At 44.7% G+C, this 18,433-nt stretch overlaps 2 protein-coding genes across 4 annotated transcripts in view; one reads left to right on the top strand and one right to left on the bottom strand.

Annotated features, from left to right (window-relative positions):
* F8 (coagulation factor VIII) overlaps positions 1-16,230 on the top strand; it is an 88,956-nt gene extending 72,726 nt beyond the window's left edge. For all 3 annotated transcript variants that reach the window (XM_045573536.1, XM_045573535.1, XM_036415731.2), the window contains 4 exons: positions 8,778-8,922; positions 10,024-10,172; positions 11,768-11,944; positions 15,939-16,230. In XM_045573536.1, coding sequence (XP_045429492.1) covers positions 8,778-8,922; positions 10,024-10,172; positions 11,768-11,944; positions 15,939-16,094 — 627 coding nt within the window. In that variant the 3' untranslated portion in view covers positions 16,095-16,230. The remainder of the gene's footprint in view (positions 1-8,777; positions 8,923-10,023; positions 10,173-11,767; positions 11,945-15,938) is intronic.
* LOC118706426 (histone H2A-Bbd type 2/3) lies at positions 88-656 on the bottom strand. The gene has a single exon (XM_036415738.2). It carries the CDS (start codon positions 516-518, stop codon positions 171-173), a length of 348 nt encoding a protein of 115 aa, XP_036271631.1. The 5' UTR covers positions 519-656; the 3' UTR covers positions 88-170.
* Positions 16,231-18,433: the final 2,203 nt, after the last annotated feature.

Here is an 18,433-nt window from a genome sequence, read left to right as displayed (position 1 = left end):
GCCCCATCCCTCCAACCCCCCCACACAGTGACTGAAGCAGGCACATGGGTTTCCTTCAATACTTTATTTATTTAAAATAACTTTCAATAACTGTGCCCAAGGCGCCAGCAGGCCCGGGCCGCCTGGGCTGTGAGGGGTGGAGGCCTGGGCCCCCGGGTCATGTTGGGAAGCTACTGCATTCCCGGGCTCATGACGGAGATGGTGATGTTGTCGAAGAAGCCGCTGAGCAGCGCGTTGTTGTGGATCGCCATGTCCAGCAGCTGCGGGGTGATGCGTCGGCAGCCCATCTTCTGGGCCTCGTTGCCCGCCAGCTCCAGGACGGTGGCCGTCAGGTCCTGGATGATGGCCGCCAGGAACACGGGCGCGTTGGCGCTGAGGCGCTGCGAGTAGTGGCCGTCCAGCAGGCGGCGCTCCAGCTGGCTCACCGAGAAGGTCAGGTCCGCTCTGGCGGTGCGGCTGCGGGTGCGTCTGCGCCTCTGGTGATCAGAGGGCCCTTCCCGGCTCCTCTGCCCGGACATGGTATCGCTGGGGTGCGCTGTCTCCGCCCCGTCTAGCGCTGCGGTGGGCTGTGGCGTGGTAAGGTGCGGCTCAGGCCGGTCAAGAAGGTACCAGTTGGTCGCAACCGCTCAAAATGGCGGGTACAGCGGCTCCTGCTCTGTCTCCTAGCGACCACGGGCCGGCCCCCCCATTGGTCCAGGGACAGGCTGTGTGATACATAAGTTCGGTGAGGTCACTGCCTTCCCATTGGCCCAGGCCTGGGCCCGAGCCTGGGCCCGAGCCTGGGCCCGAGCCAGGGCCTCGGCCTGAGCCTGCAGCGAGGGATGCTGGCAGCTCCCTATGCACCCTTGCTTACAGGCCCTTGTCTTTGAGGGAACGCTCACTGTCCACAACAAATATACAGTAGGTGGCCACTGCCCTGCTCCTAGACCCCAGGCAACTGAATCTGCTTCCTGTCCATAGAGGTTTACCAATTCTGGAAACTTCCTAGAGAAGGAATCATACAATAAATAGGTGGCCTTTTATGTCTGGCTATTTTCACAAAGCTTAAGGTTCTTGTTATGATTCAACCACATGGCAGCAGAAGTCAACACTTCATTCCCATTTCGTGGCTGAATAATATTCCATTGTATGGAATAATATTCCATGTTGTGCATTAGTTCCTCAGTTGATGAGTATTTGGGGAATTTCCACCTTTTGGCTATTGTGAGTAGTACTGCAATCAACATCCTAGTACAGGATTTCATTTGAGCACCTGTTTTCAGTTCTTTGGGGTGTACATCCATGAATAGCATTAGGGGTTTATTTAATTATCTTAATTTTATTCGTTGATCTAATTATCTGTCCTTATGCTAGCAGCACATAGGGTTTTTTTTCTTTGTTCCCCCCCCCCCACATAGTTTTGATAATTGTAGCTTTATGCTGTTTTGAAATAGGCAAGTGTAAGTCCTCAAACTTTTTTTCTTTCTCTAAATTATTTTGGCTGTTCAAAGTCTCTTGAAATTCCACTTGAATTTAGCATTGGCTTTTACATTTCTGCAACAAATCATTGGGATTGTGATAGCAATTGCATTTACATCTTAGCAATGTTAAGAGTTCCAATTCATGAGTGCTGATATCTCTACATTTTTTAGGTCATCTTTAATTTCTTCCAGCAATTCTTTTTTTTTTTTTTTTTTTTTTTTAATATATTTTATTGATTTTGTACAGAGAGGAAGGGAGAGAGATAGAGAGTTAGAAACATCGATGAGAGAGAGTCATCGATCAGTTGCCTCCTGCACACCCCCCACTGGGGATATGCCCGCAACCAAGGTACATGCCCTTGACCGGAATCGAACCCGGGACCTTTCAGTCCCCAAGCTGACGCTCTATCCATTGAGCCAAACCGGTCTCGGCTAATTTCTTCCAGCAATTCTTTATGGTTTTCAGTGCACAAGTCATGCACCTCCTTGGTTAAATTTATTCCTGTGTGTTTTATTTCTTTTGATGCTATTTTAAATAGACTTGTTAATTTCATTTTGGATTTTTTTTTTTTTTTTTGCTAGTTTATAGAAATACAATAGGGGGGTCTTATAACCTGAAATGTTATTGAATCTAGGTATTAACTTTAATAATCTTTTGTGGATTCTTTAGGGATTTCTAATATAGAAGATAATGTCATCTGAAAATAGAGATAGTTTTACTTCTTCCTTTCCAATTTGGATGTATTTTATTTCTTTTTCTTATCTTATTATTCTGGCTAGGACTTCCCTTACAACCTTGAATAGAAGCAGTGAGGGCAAACATTGTTGTCTTGTTCTGATATTAGGGGGAAAGTTTTTATCTTTTCTGACACTGAGTATGACATTAGCTTAAGGTATTTTCTAAAAGCCCTCTTTTATCTTTTTATTTTTTAATGATAAGGGAATTCATACTAAATTAACCTTTTGAGCCCTTTTTGAAGTTTTTCTACATTTTATTTTTTTTTATTTATTTTTTTAATATATTTTATTGATTTTTCACAGAGAGGAAGAGAAAGGGATAGAGAGTTAGAAACATCGATGAAGGAGAATCATCTATTATCTACCTCTTGCATAACCCCTACTGGGGATGTGCCCGCAACCAAGGTACATGCCCTTAACCGGAATCGAGCCCGGGACCTTTCAGTCCGAAGACTGACGCTCTACCACTGAGCCAAACCGGTGCTGGCTAAACGCCCTCTTTTATGTTGAGGGAATTTATATTGTTGGATTTTGTTGATTTCCTCCCACCCACCCACCCCCCCCTCAAAATAATTGAATGATAACTTTGCTGGGTAGAGTAATCTTGGTTGTAGTTTCTTGCTATTCATCACTTTCAATATTTCTAGCCACTCCCGTCTAGCCTGCATAGTTTCTGTTGAGAAATCAGCTGATAATCGTATGGGTGCTCCCTTATAGGTAACTAACTGTTTTTCTCTTGCTACTTGTAAGATTCTCTCTTTGTCTTTTGCTCTTGGCATTTTAATTATGTTGTGTCTTGGTGTGGTCCTCTTTGGATTCCTTTTGTTTGGGGTTCTTAATCACTTTTCTTATGTTGTTTTTTAATATATTTTTTATTGATTTTTTACAGAGAGGAGGAGAGAGGGATAGAGAGCTAGAAATGTCGATGAGAGAGAAACATTGACCAGCTGCCTCTTGCACACCCCCTACCGGGGATGTGCCCGCAACTGATGTACATGCCCTTGACCGGAATCGAACCTGGGACCTTTCAGTCTTCAGGTCGAGGCTCTACCACTGAGCCAAACCGGTTTCGGCACTTTTCTTCTGTTGAACTACCATTGCATCCCTGTGATAATTCTACCTGGACATGGAATATAATGTTTATACTATACTCTTGGATTCATTTTTGCTAAAATTCTTATGAGGATTTTTTGCATCCATATTGGCGAAGAATATTGGTCTGTCATTTTTCTTCTTGTGGTATATATATCAGGATTTGGTGTCAAGGTAATGCTGGCCTTGTGGGAGAAGCTGGGAAGTTTTCTCTCCTTTTCTATCTTCTGGAAGAGTTTGGAAAAGATTGGCATTAATCTTTCTTTAAGTATTTTGTAGAGGAAAGATCTGAGTAGATTTACACTCACCTCCTCCAAAAACCAAACTGGAATTACAACTAAAATATAGAACAATTAACCTGAGTAACCAACCAAACAATAGCTGAACATACGTCTTATAACCAAGGATTTACGGAAGAAGCCACTTGAAGACTAGTAGGAAGCACAGAGACTTGAAAAGGGCTGGTCCTGTTCTCAGGGGGCAGGCCTGAGAATCTGGAGGGATATCTCAGCAGCAAATTTGCTCCCTGAGGAGTGAGAGGTCTCAACCCCATCTTGGGCTACTCAGCCCACAGCACCAGAGCCAGGAGGAGAGCCCATATGGCATCTAGCTGTGAAAATCAGTGGGAATTCTAACGGCCAGGAATTGGCAGAAGCCTGCTAGAAATCCAGGCACCCTCTTAAAGGGCCAGCACACAAAAATCTCATTCACAGCCACACACCCTGGGTTCTGGTGATGGAGGGCAGAGCAGACTAGAGTCACATGGGGAGAAGCAGGGGTTTGTGGCTTTTGGGAGAGAGCTAAAGGGACAGCCACCAGGATCCCTGTGCTGAGTCCCTCTCCTTTACTATAGAAGTCATCTTTTTTTTTAAAACTATATCAGAGAGAAAGGGAGAGAGATAGAGAGCTAGAAACGTCGATGAGAGAGAAACATCCTACCGGGGATGTGCCTGCAACCAACGTACATGCCCTTGACCGGAATCAAACCTGTTACCTTTCAGTCCGCAGACCGACGCTCTACCCCTGAGCCAAACCGGCTTCGGCAGAAGTCATCTTTCTTGGATGGAGTACTCCCTTACAGCATCAGCCTGGGGAAGTGGTCAGCAAACTCATTAGTCCACAGAGCCAAATAGCAACAGGACAACGATTGAAATTTCTTTGGAGAGCCACATTTTTAAACTTAAACTTCTTCTAACGCCACTTCTTCAAAATAGACTTGCCCAGGCCGTGGTATTTTGTGGAAGAGGCACATCCAAGGGGCCAAAGAGCCACATGTGGCTCATGAGACGCAGTTTGCCGACCTCGGGCGTAGGGGAATAACAACAGCCCCACCGTCGTTTTACCCTGCTGAGCTCACCCCCTGCTGAGGAATCAACTGCCTGGGCAGGGGGGTAGAGATCCGGGCAGACTCAGACAGTGATTGAATTGGTGGCTCTGGGGACGGGGCCTTCCCTCAAGCCTGACTGATGCATCTCCATCATGGGAGATCCACTGGCCCTACCCTCCCAGCTCTCAGCAGCCCTGCCCTGAATCGGGAACACACTGAGTTGTGTGGCTCAAGGACAGGTGCCATTTTCCCCTCACACACCTGACCTATTTAGCCCTCCCTTCACAGGGCCAAACTCTGCTGGCCTCACCCTGACAATTTTATGAGGCCCTGCCCTTCCACAAAGTTCTGTGGGCACCTGGAGGATGGCAGCTAGACTTGGTATACCCTGAGACATTTGCTGAGTGGCCACAGACCCAGCACTGAACCTGTATCAATCTGGTGGACACTACTTTCCACTACCTGGTGACTCACTGAGTCCCTTCCTCATGAAACTCTAGTACCGCCAGAGATACTTTCTGACTGAGCCAAACAGGCTGTCAAGAGGTAAAATCAGGCAGAGGCAGATCTCAGATGCCTTGAGCCTTTTACTGATCTTCCCCCTAGGGCAGTGGTTTGCCGCTCTGTTGACTAATGAGTTTGCGGACCACTGATCTAGACTCTCAATTCCAGTAATTATAGTCTGTTGTTGTTCCTTGCGATTAAGCCCCTATCCCAGTGGTTGGCAAACTCAGTCAACAGAGTGGCAAACCTCGGCTCACGAGCCGCAGTTTGCCGACCACGGCCCTAATGGAAGCCAGCCTTGGTTCACAGCTTGGACCTTCCCACAAACACCAAGGCCCAGTAGAGGCAGCCACAAACTGTAGTTCAAACAGGTTGCCCAAGGCCAGTCACATGCAGCATCTGACACTGACCTGAACCAGAGTCCTCCCAAGAGCCGCCAGAACAAATACACCTGCTTCAAACAACATCAGAGCAGGATTGAATTAGCGCCACAAGGGGCCACATCCAAAAGGAGATGTCGACAGGCACCAGGCCCTGCTGAGGCGAACCAGCGCCCGCACAGCACCTCATTCACTATAGTCGTGTTCAATCTCCACAGTCAGCCAGCCTATGGGTTGACCCCATGCACAGACATGCCAACAGCAATCAAGACTCAGTTACAATAGGAAGTCTCACATAACCCACAGAAGGGACATTCCTGTAGCACCTTGCTTGGGTGATCAGGAAGACTGTACTATTGAGCCTCATAGGACACCAACCACATAAGGCCATCTCAGCAAGATTGGGAAACACAACATATCTAACTAACACGGAAACAAATAAAGGGAGCCAAAAATGGGTAGACAAAGAAACATGCCCCGACAGTTATAATAAGATAAAGAAGGAAGCTATGTAATGATAAAGGGATCAATTCAACAAGAGGATATAACCCTTGTAAACATTTATGCATCCAACATAGCAGCACCTAAATATATAAAGCAAATCTTGATGGACATAAAGGGAGATGCTGACACTAATACAATCACAGTATGAGATTTTAACAACCCATTGACATCAATGGGTAGAGCTTCCAGACAGAAAATCCACAAGGAAACAGCAGCCTAAATGACGCACTAGATCAGATGGATTTACTTGATATCTTCAAAGCATTTCACCACAAAGCAGCAGAACATACATTCTTTTCAAGTGCACATGGAACATTTTCTAGGATATACCACATTTTAGGACACAAAACAAGTCTCAAGAATAATACAAGAATGAACTGTGTTTCGTGTACTCAACTGTAAACCTACTTTTGCCCTACCCTGCGTCACACATCAGAGTTATAGTATTATGAAGAATTTTTAAAAATTGGATTCTCTCTCTTTTTGGATGAGCTTGATTAAAGGCTTATCAATCCTGCCCTAGCTGGTTTGGCTCAGTGGTAGAACATAGGCCTGTGGACCGAAGGGTCCCGGGTTCGATTGGTCAAGGGCACATAACTCCTCCCCCGGCCTGGGCCTTGTTAGTGGCCCAAGTCTCAATGAATTTAAGAAGATTGAAGTCATATCAACACCTTCTCTGACCATAACAGTATGAAACTAGAAATCAATCACAAGAAAAAATATGGAAAACACAAACACCTGGAGGCTTAATAGCATGTTACTAAACAATGAATGGGTTAACAGTGAGATAAAGAAATCAAAAGATACCTTGAAATAAATGAAAATGGGAACACAACAACCTAATATTTATGGGACGCAGTGAAAACATTCCTAAGGAGGAAATTCATATCATTACAGGCCTACCTGAAAAAGCAAGAACATTTTCAAAAAAACATTCTAACCTACCATAGTTAATGTTCATGAAAAAATATTAATTTTTATTAAAATGTCCTATTATTTTATGTTAACAATGACTCATTTACTTCAGCCCTTTGTATTCAGCATGTCTCTATTAAAATAAACCTATGTTTCTATGAAAAAAAATAAAAAATTTTAAAAAATTAAAAAAAGAAAGAAAGGGCACTGCATTTGGATCAGATTTTAAATAAAAGTTCTTAAATACTGAAAAAACAACAACATTCTAACCTAACACTTAAACTAAAAGAAACTAGAAAAAGAACAACAATCAAAGTCCAAAGTGAGTAGAAAAAAAGAAAAAGAAAAAAAAGTATCAGAGCAGAAATAAACAAAATAGAATCTAAAAAAAATCAATGAAACCAAGAGTTGGTTCTTTGAAAAGATAAAACAAGATTGATAATTTTTTTTTCTTAATCCTCACCCGAGGATATTTTTCCATTGATTATTGGAGAGAGTATAAGAGAGAGAAAGACAGAGAGAAACATTGATGTGAGAGAAACACATTGATTGGTTGCTTCCTGCATGAGCCACTAACAAGGCCCAGGCTGAGGAGGAGGAGTGCCAAAGCAGCTAGGGCAAGATTGATAAGCCTTTAATCAAGCTCATCAAAAAAGAGAGAGGATCCAATTTTTAAAAAATCTTCATAATACTATAACTCTGATGTGTGACGCAGGGTAGGGCAAAGGTAGGTTTACAGTTGAGTACACGAAACACAGTTCATTCTTGTATTATTATTATTTATTAAGTATTGTATTATTTCCCATATGAACAACTGTTAACCTACTTCTGCCCCAACTTGTATAACAAGCACATTGATTCCTATTTCAGTGTATTCAAGTACCGTGTTTCCCCGAAAATAAGACATCCTCCAAAAATAAGACCTAGCGCATGGAAAGATAAGACATTCCCTGAAAATAAGACCTAGCACAACTTTGGGAGAAAAAATTAATATAAGACACTGTCTTCTTTTCGGGGAGACAGGGTAGATACAAAATGCCAGGTATTTTATGAGAGATGATTTTTTAACTTTTCTTGCACTGTATGCCATGTTTTCATTCTAGGCCTTTGGAATTGTCTTTACTACCATATTTCTCAAACTGTGTTCCTTTTCCCTTAAATAGGTCATGTGCTTTTCTCTAGAATGTAGGCATGTCAAGGTCCTAAATTTCACATGTTGGATATTAACATTGTTCTCATAAATTCATACATATGGAATCATTCATTAATGCCCTGCAGTTCACACATGCACACAGAACCCAGACTATTTTTTATTTTATTTTTTTTATTAAATTATCTGTGTACATATTTTAACATCAGAGTATTTTTTTACTTTATCGGGTTGGCATTGGTTAGAGCCCACATCCTTGGTAGACCGTTGAGCCCAGTGTGGTAAGCTGCCCATTCCCAGTCCTCTTTCCTAGCTGACTCTGCCCTAAGCTAGTGCCTCACCAGTTTTATGTTCTGATTCAGTAGATCTAGAATAAGGCCCAAGATAGGACATTTCTAACTGCTCCCAAGTGACGCTGATGCTACTGGTCTGTGACCCACACTGGATTAGCAAAGTCCCAGATGGCTTCCTCAACATTGGTGAACTTTGTATGGGACTACTCTACCTGCTCAGACCCCATTTCCCTTATTCCATTCCTCTTCTTGGTATTTTTCTCCTCCTTGTACTCTATCCTAAGCTCCGTCTAGCCAAACTGGTTTTGACGGTTGGATGTTTTTGAGAAATGCACAAAGGAAAATATGATTGGGAGGAACTGCTTTTTGCTCTGTCTTCACTTTCCATGTACCTGTGCTAATGCCTCTCTACAGGTCTTCTTTGGCAATGTGGATTCATCTGGAATAAAACACAACATATTTAACCCTCCAATTATCGCTCGGTACATCCGTTTGCACCCAACCCACTACAGCATCCGCAGCACTCTCCGCATGGAATTGATGGGCTGTGATTTAAACAGTAAGTGCCATGTCATCCCGTATCCTTCCATCTCCCAACCATGAATAGAATAATTAATAGTCCTAGTTTTCCAGAGGCTGCGGGTTCTCTCAGCACATAGAACTATTTTTTTTTTCAAGATGATTTTTTTTTTTATAGCACATAGAACTATTAATGCTAAAACCAGCAGAGTCCTAGGCAAACCCAGGACTTGGTCATTCTTTTTTAAAAATATATATATTTTTGCCAAAACTGGTTTGGCTCAGTGGCTAGAGCATCGGCCTGCGGACTGAAAGGTCCCGGGTTCGATTCCAGTCAAGGGCATGTACCTTGGTTGCGGGCACATCCCCAGTGGGGGGGGCGGGTGCAAGAGGCAGCTGATCAATGATTCTCTCTCATCGATGTTTCTAGCTCTCTATCCCTCTCTCTTCCTCTCTGTAAAAAATCAATAAAATATATTTTTAAAAATATGTATTTTTATTGATTTCAGAAAGGAAGGGAGAGGGAGTGAGAAACATCAATGATGAGAGAGAATCATTCATCAGCTGCCTCCTGCACACCCCACACTGGAGATCCAGCCGACAACCCTGGCCTGGAATCGAACTGTGACCTCCAGGTTTATAAGTCAATGCCCAACCACTGAGCCATGCCAACTGGGCAGGACTTGATCATTCTAATCATGGGATTCTCCATGGGAAGCCACCTCCTACACTACTATTAACAAGGCAAATAAGTCAAAGTCAAAGCTGAGCAGATCTGACCAGAAAAGGGGTGGACCAATAACAGAATCAATGCAAAAGTTAATTCCTGGGAAATGAAGTCATGATGACAATAGTCCTCAAGTGTCAGTGGAGGCAGGCTAGTGCAGTGGTCGGCAAACTCATCAGTCAACAGAGCCAAACATCAACAGTACAACGATTGGAATTTCTTTGGAGAGCCACATTTTCTAAACTTCAACTCCTTCTAACGCCAGTTCTTCAACATAGACTCGCCCAGGCCTTGGTGTTCAAGGGGCCAAAGAGCTGCATGTGGCTCGCGAGCCGCAGTTTGCCGACCACGGGGCTAGTGGCACCAGGGCTGCATCTTGTCCTTGTGGTTACATTCTCCTTTCGTTTCTTTGAGGCTGCAGCATTCCGCTCGGCATGGAAAACAAAGCCATAGCAGACGCACAGATCACCGCCTCCTCCTACTTAGACAATATGTTTGCCACCTGGTCTCCCTCACAAGCCCGGCTTCACCTGCAGGGGAGGACGAATGCCTGGAGACCCCGGGTAAGAGGCAACCATGTCCTATTCACCTGAGGCAGAGTGGGAAGTAGCAGTCGGGAAAGAATGAAGAAAGCCCTTGACTGTTTCTGCAGAGGGATTTATGTCACCTGCTTGTTCCGCAAGAGCGTCAAGGAAGGTTGACTGGGGGCAGGAAAAGCCACAGATATGTAGCGGTGCCGTGTGATTCCACACAGCATTCATCGGCGGAAATGATCCCTACCTGGAAACGGAATCTCTCGATGCAGTACCAGGCTAATATGCGTCATACAATGTTAGCCGAAGTGCAGTTTTGCAGAAAGAAATATCAATAATTCGCTCTCTATGCAGATGTCTCAGCGTCTCAAAGAAAAGGGTCACAGTCTTGTAACAGTTCATTGGGCACAGTTCTTTTCCAGAACCACTCAGTCTGTGAGTTTTCAACCCCTGAATAGCTTTTTAGGATGAATGGAGTTGTTTTTTGTGGGGTTTTTTTTTTTAAGATATTTTATTGATTTTTCAGAGATGAAGAGAGAGGGATAGAGAGTTAGAAACATTGATGAGAGAGAATCATCGATCAGCTGCCTCTTGCACACCCTCTACTGGGGATGTGCCCACAACCAAGGTACATGCCCTTGCCCAGAATCGAACCCGGGACCTTTCAGTCCACAGGCCGACGCTCTATCCACTAAGCCAGACCGGTCCAGGCAGGATGATTGGAGTTAATGGCATCTGTTCCTTCAGGGGCTTAACATTTTTGTTTTAAATGTATTTTTATTGATTTCAGAGGGGAATGGAGGGAGGGAGGGAGGGAGGGAGGGAGGGAGGGGGAGAGAGAGAGAGAGAGAGAGAGAGAGAGAGAGGGACATCAACTATGAGAGAGAGCCATTGATTGGCTGCCTCTTGTAAGCCCCCTACTGAGGATCAAGCACACAACCCAAGCCTTTGCCCTGACGAGTGGGAATTGAACCGTGACCTCCTGGTTCATAGGTCGGCGCTCAACCGCTGAGCAATAGCAGCCAGGCTGGGGGCTTAGTGAAAAAGAAGATAAAAGACACATAGAGATGAGTTATACATCTCTAAACTTTGCTAAACTTTTAATCATGTCCAGTCTTTATATGGCTCCTATATTCATTCATCAAACATTTATTAAATATCTATTCAATAGCTGACCCTGGGGATACTGAAATGAATCATGAAGAATGATAGCCCTCAAGTTACTTAGGAGTCTAAACAGGGGGACTGACAAAGAGACAGTTAAAATGCAGAGCGTAGCCGAAGCCGGTTTGGCTCAATGGATAGAGCATCGGCTTGGGGACTGAGGGGTCCCGGGTTCGATTCCAGTAAAGGGCATGTGCTTGGTTGCGGGCATGTCCCCGGTGGGGGGGGGGTGCAGGAGGCAGCTGATCGGTGACTCTCTCTCGTCGTGTTTCTGACTCTCTGTCTCTCTTCCTTCCTCTCTGTACAAAAATCAATAAAATATATTAATAAAATAAAATAAAATAAAATAAAATAAAATGCAGAGCGTAAGTGCTGTGACATGGTTAAGAAGAAGGAACTCGGGCATTTCTGGGAGCAAATCCTGACCAATGGGAAACTAGTCTAACTAGATTATTCCTCAGGTGAATAATCCAGAAGAGTGGCTGCAAGTGGACTTCCGGAAGACGATGAGAGTCACAGGAATAACCACCCAGGGGATGAAATCTCTCCTTACCAGCATGTATGTGAAGGAGTTTCTCATCTCCAGCAGCCAAGATGGCCATACCTGGACTCCGTGTCTTCAGAATGGCAAAGTCAAGGTATGCTGCTCTCTTAGAGCTTGACATTTCAGAGCACAACAAGGTTGATAGAGGATCCAACTTTCAGGATAAACTTGACTGAGTATCTGTAGTAATAGGACACCAGGAAAAGCATTTGGGGAGGACACAGTGGCTCCACACAAGGATGTATGATCCCCAGAAAAGGGCAGAGTAGAGCCCAAAGTTGATTTTCCTCAGGGATTTTCATGTCATCCAGGATTGCGGCAAGAATCAGAGGGGGCCGAAACCAGTTTGGCTCTGTGGTCTGAGGACTGAAAGGTCCCAGGTTCGATTCCTGTCAAGGGCATGTACATTGGTTGCGGACACATCCCCGGTTGGGGAGTGTACAGAAGGCAGCTGGTCGATGTTTCTCTCTCATTGACATTTCTAGCTCTCTATCTCTCTCCCTTCCTCTCTGTAAAAAATCAATAAAATATATTAAAAAAAAGAAAAAGAATCAGAGGGGTAAAGAATGACAGGTATTTCCCAAATGCTCATCGGTGTCTGCATCCCTTATCAGCAACTTCGATTCCCACGCCTCATTGACCTTGAACTTTAGTGACCCAGACAGTCTTCCTTCTTGATGTTGATTTGCTAGATACGTCAACACATTATGCTAATTAGAGGACAGGGTATAAAGTCTTGCTATCCCATGAGTTATGAGGGGATGTATAATTCATCTCTGTGTCTTTTTTTAAAATATATTTTATTGATTTTTTTTTTTTTTTTTTTTTACAGAGAGGAAGAGAGAGGGAGAGAGAGCTTGAAACATCGATGAGAGAGAAACATCGATCAGCTGCCTCATGCACACCCCCTACTGGGGACGTGCCTGCGACCAAGGTACATGCCCTTGACCGGAATAGAACCTGGGACCTTTCAGTCCACAGGCTGACACTCTAGGCACTGAGCCAAACCAGTTTTGGCTCTGTGTGTCTTTTATTTTATTTTTTACCAAGAATGATGTGGCCCTTACTAATCTTTCTAGTACAGTCTCTTGCCACTTGCTCCTTTGCTCTCTAAGCTCCACCCATACTAATAAACTCCCAGGCCCCTAAAAATTGCATGTTCCTTCTGACAACAGGCTTTTATACATACTGTTCCTTCTACCTGGAACATTTTTTTTCTAGGGACTTCTCACTATCCCTGTCACCCTGCTCATTCTTCAAAAGTCTCAGATAAATACCATCTCCTTCAAGAAGTCCCTGATCTCTCAAAGCTGAATGAAAGACTTAGAGTATAGGTAATATACACTGAGTGACCAGGTTATTATGATCTCTGAACACATAATCATCTGGCCACTCCGTGTAGACTGACCACAGAGTTGGGATTTTAAAATAAGGTTTTTCCATGTGTAAAAACTGCATTGTGGGTAGTTAGAAAGAAGCAGGGGACTTACTAGCCAGAGGCTGGGAGCCACTATCTCCTGGTCCCTTGCCATATCAAGATTTGCAAGCTGCCAAAACTGGTTTGGCTCAGTGGATAGAGCGGCAGCCTGCGGACTGAAAGGTCCCAGGTTCGATTCCAGCCAAGGGCATATACCTTGGTTGCGGGCACATCCCCAGTAGGGGGTGTGCAGGAGGCAGCTGATGGATGATTCTCTCTCACCAATATTTCTAACTTTCTATCCCTCTCTCTTCCTCTCTGTAAAAAATCAATAAAATATATATTTTAAAAGAAAGAAAGAAAGAAAAAAGATTTGCAAGCTTTCCCCTATACATAAGTACACTGAGTGGCCAGATGATTATGTGTTCAGAGATCATCATAATCTGGCCACTCAGTGTATATTCTGGAGGATATTCTGGATGAACTTGGAAAACATTATACCAGAGAAACAGAAGCAATAGGATGTGCATGTGTGTGCATGGGTGCATGGCAGTGTATGTATAAAGAGATTTATTATAAGGAATTGGCCCACGTGATTCTGGAGGCTGACAAGTCCCCAGATCTACAGGTGAATCCGGAAGCTGGACACCCAGGAGAGCCAATGGTATAGTTCCCATTCAAGTCTGTAAAAATCACTTCTGAAAGGAATATCACACCCTGAGTGATAAAACTGCTAGATCGGAGCATTGGCTTGTGGATAACTCAAAGGAAAGAGATTGAAAGTATGTGGGGCTAGAGGCAGCAGATTTTAGAAGGCATTTCTTCCTGGTGTATGGGGATACATATCTTGCAGGCTTTGTGATGAGCAAAAAGAATTCAGACGGTGAAAATTAAGTGTCCTGGAAAAGTAAAAACAAATCACAAGAAACAACCTGGAAACTGGCCTATTAAAGAAATAGATTGCACTTCACTTTATCAACAGTAGGGGGTACTCATGGACTAAGAAACCTAATAGGTCGCCCAAACCTTTTATAAAACCACCTCTTCTTGATAGGACAAGGAAAAATAAGGAATTTCTCAATGAACAGAAAATGGCAGATGAGGTAAAGGGTATTACTGTTCGTTCTTGCTTTTTCATTCCCTCCTTCCTTGAAAACTCCATTGACTTTGAGCTTGGCAATAGTATTCATTTTGACTAGTGGAATGTCAAATTGACACCACTTCCAAACAGAAGCCTTAAATGTGATTGTGCGTTTGACTCATCTTGTGCCTCTGCCTTCTGCCATAAGATAAAGATGTGGAAGAAATGACAAAATTAGGGAATCAATATGCAACTATCAGTATACTATTTAATGCTTGCAGGGAACTTTGATGGATGCCAAAACCGTTAGTTAAAAGTCTGATGGGGAACAGAATATTTACATTGTCTCATAGACTGTTGGCTAGGAAAGGGAGACAGCTACCTCTATGACAGACAGATCTGGTGGGTATCACTTTAACCAAGTGATCAAACTTCATGTCAATAATGGGACAAACTGGTATCATGTGTCCCCTGATGCAGTGTAGTGGCCAAGGATACATCACCTACTTAGTATTCTCACTGAAAATGTTTAACCAAAACCTAATAATGAGAAAACAGTCACACAAGTTTAGAATGTAGGACATTTACAGCACAATGGTGCTGGACTTTTTGAAAAATGCCAATGTCCTGCCCTAGCTGGTGTGGCTCAGTGGATAGAGCGTCGGCCTGAGGACTGAAGGGTCTCAGGTTCGATGCTGGTCAAGGGCACATGCCTGGGTTGTGGGCTCCATCCCCAGTAGTGGGCGTGCAGGAGGCAGCCAATCAATGATTGTCTCTCATCATTGATGTTGCTATCTCTCTCTCCCTCTCCCTTCCTCTCTGAAACCAATAAAAATATAGTTTTTAAAAATGCAAATGCCCCAAATTTTCAAAGTAAATTTTCCAAATCCAAACAAACAAACAATATCAAAGTCATGAAGGTAAAAACAAATAAACAGGAGTCTGTTCTAGATTAAAGAACATTCAAAGAGATATGATAAATAAATGAAATGTGAGCTCTTTTATTAAATTCTGGATCGGAAAACCATCTGAAGATATCATTGTGATATCAATATTACATTTGTTAGGAATAATAATGTTATCCTGTGGTTATGTAGAAGAATGACCTTAGTTTTATTTGGTAAATATATTTTTATTGATTTCAGAGAGGAAGGGAGAGGGAGAGAGAGATAGAAACATCAGTGATGAGAGAGAATCATTGATTGGCTGCCTCCTGCAAGCCCCCTACTAGGGATGGAGCCTGCAACCTGGGCATGTGCCCTGACCAGGAATCGAACTGTCATCTCCTGGTTTGTAGGTCAACACTTGACCACTGAGCCACACCGGCTGGACAAGAGATAGTATCTAAACCAAGACCCAAAGATAAAAATGGAGGGATAAGAGCATTCTCAGCACTGGGAGCCACATACACAAAGGCTCTCATGATAAAAGGAGTTGGCACTGTCCAGGCACTAAGACAAAAGCCTGCACAGCAGTAAGCAAAGTGCCCTTAATTCTAGATGTCACACCCACTTCTCCTGGCCATGTTGGGAAAACATAATTTTTTTTTTCCTGCCGGACAACAAATAAATGCTGCCGTTCCTCTTCCAGGTTTTTCAGGGAAATCAAGACTCCCTCACACCCGTGGTGAACTCGCTAGAACCACCGCTCCTGACGCGCTACCTGAGAATTCACCCCCGGAGCTGGGTGAACCACATTGCGCTGAGGCTGGAGATTCTGGGCTGCGAGGCGCAGCAGCTGTCCTGAGCAGGACAAGAAGGACAGTATGAGCCCGGCCGGTGTGGCTCAGTGGTTGAGCATCGACCTATGAACCAGGTCACAGTTCGATTCCCAGTCAGGGCACACGCCCGGGTTACAGGCTCGGTCCCACAGTGGGGGGCGTGCAGGAAGTAGCTGATCCATGATTCTTTCCCATCATTGGTGTTTCTCTCTCTCTTTCCCTCTCCCTTCCTCTCTGAAATCAATAAAAACATATTTGAAAAACAGAAAAAAAGTATGAGAACTTGGGCATTTTCAAGGGACTGGTTCTGAGACCTTCATAAATTCTCCTGATCCAATAAAACCACTCTAACATAGAATTCCCGTCATAAAATGTAGTAAAATACAATCGTTTATATAGTATACAATCATAGGGTTGTCTTAAAGGCCCCTCCCACCGCCATTAGCATGGCACCATTAGCCTCCCAGTTGGGCCTGGACTGTCCCTTTGCGTCTCCCTCCTGGGCCCAGAGCGGTCCCCAACTCCAGTCCAACATGCCTCTCAGACTTGCCTTCTACCCGTGAGCCTGGCCTCTGGGTTCTTTTGTGCCCTGCGCTGCCCTTGGGACTATCATTTTTCTGTGTATCGAAAGGATACAGCCCGGCCGGTGTGGCTCAGTGCTGGAGTGTCGAACTATGGACCAGGAGGTCACGGTTCCATTCCCAGTCAGGGCACACGCCCGGGTTGCAGGCTCGATCCCCAGTGTGAGGTGTGCAGGAGGCCGCTGATCCATGATTCTCATCATTGTTGTTTCTATCTCCCTCTCCCTTCCTCTCTGAAATCAATAAACATGTATGTTTATTGATTTCAGAGAGGAAGGGAGAGGAAGAGATGGAGACATCAATGATGAGAGAGAACCATGGATCAGCGGCCTCCTGCACACCCCATACTAGCCTGCAACCCGGGCATGTGCCCTTGGCCAGAATTGAACCTGGGACCCTTCCGTCCACAGGCCGATGCTCTATCCACTGAGCCATACCAGCTAGGGCTAATATATATATATATATATATATATATATAAATGCAGTATAAGCAGACACTTCCCTGAGCTTCCCAAAGCTTCCCAAAGCACTTGTCATTAAGTCTGCATTCTAGAGGAGTGTTGCATACTACTTAAGTATTTCTGCAGCTGTTGAAAGACTGGTCCGTCCTTCCGTGTAGTCAGGCAGAAAGATATATCTGAGGAAACCCATCTGGAAAGCATTCTCCTCCGGACAAATGGGGCCTCTCCCACAGCTGTAGAAAAACAATGTGTCTCAACTTGGCCGAGACAGGCCTGATGTAAGCATTTCAGATGAGGCTCCGAACATTGAAAGTAAAACTCTCACTTTTTGATTATCCTGGCCAAACATGGAGCAACACATATCTGGGGATCGGATCACCACAACCTCGGAGTTAAAAGGCAAGGCATTTTGACATCCTGCAAAATGGAGATAAGAACGGCTCCATTCAAGTCTGGTTTTGCCTCCTTAAAAATAGATATACTTGTCTTAGGTAGCCATCTTGGGGCACTGCTAGTGGCATGTTCTAGCCCAGCCAGCAGGGCTCAGTGGTTGAGGGTTGACCTATGAACCAGGAGGTCACAGTTCAATTCCAGTCAAGGGTACATGCCCAGGTTGTGGGCTCCATCAATAAACAATTATATATCTACTAGGGGCCTAGTGCATGAATTTGTGCACTGGTGAGAGGTTCCCTCGGCCTGGCCTGCAGAGATTGGGCTGAAACTGGCTCTCTGACATCCCCTAAGTGGTCTTGGGGGCAATTCTTGAGTGTCGTACCCTGGAATCTGGCTCCCTCCTCTCTGGTTCTCAGTACATCACCTGAGAACCGCAACTGCCAAGTCACCACAGCTCGGCAGCTCCTGTGTTGAGTGTCTGCCCCCTGGTGGTCAGTTCACATCATAGCTACAGGTCGATTGGTCGCTTAGGCTTTTATATATATAGATAGTGGCCTGGTGCACGAAATTTGTACACCTTAAAAGGGGAACCCAGAGTCAAGTCACAGCCCACCCACATGCACCTCAAAATTGCATGAGATCCAGACCCGGCCAGTTCCAGCCTTGTCAAGCCCCACCAGGCAGAGGGCAGCCTCAGGCCCCTGTCAAGCCCTGCTGAGTGGGGAGCATGGCCTGAGGTCCCCTGTCAAACCTAGTCAGGCAGGGGGCTCAGCCTTAGGCCCCCTGGCCCAGTGCCGGGGGGAGCGGGGGGCACGGCCTCTGTCAAGCCCCTGAGGTCCCCCTGTCTGGCTCTGGGACAGGGGAGCAGCCTGAGGTCCCTTAGTCCAGGACCAGAATGGGAAGCACACCTTGAGGTCCCCCATCAAGCGC

The sequence above is a fragment of the Pipistrellus kuhlii genome, unplaced genomic scaffold (assembly GCF_014108245.1).
Source record: "Pipistrellus kuhlii isolate mPipKuh1 unplaced genomic scaffold, mPipKuh1.p scaffold_m20_p_51, whole genome shotgun sequence".
Taxonomy (NCBI): domain Eukaryota; kingdom Metazoa; phylum Chordata; class Mammalia; order Chiroptera; family Vespertilionidae; genus Pipistrellus; species Pipistrellus kuhlii.
Note: the sequence above shows the minus strand (reverse complement) of the source record. Positions and strands in the feature narration are given on the sequence as shown.

Coding starts and splice junctions, on each gene's coding strand:
- LOC118706426 (XM_036415738.2), bottom strand. CDS start 518: ATGTCCGGGCAGAGGAGCCGGGAAGGGCCCTCTGATCACCAGAGGCGC.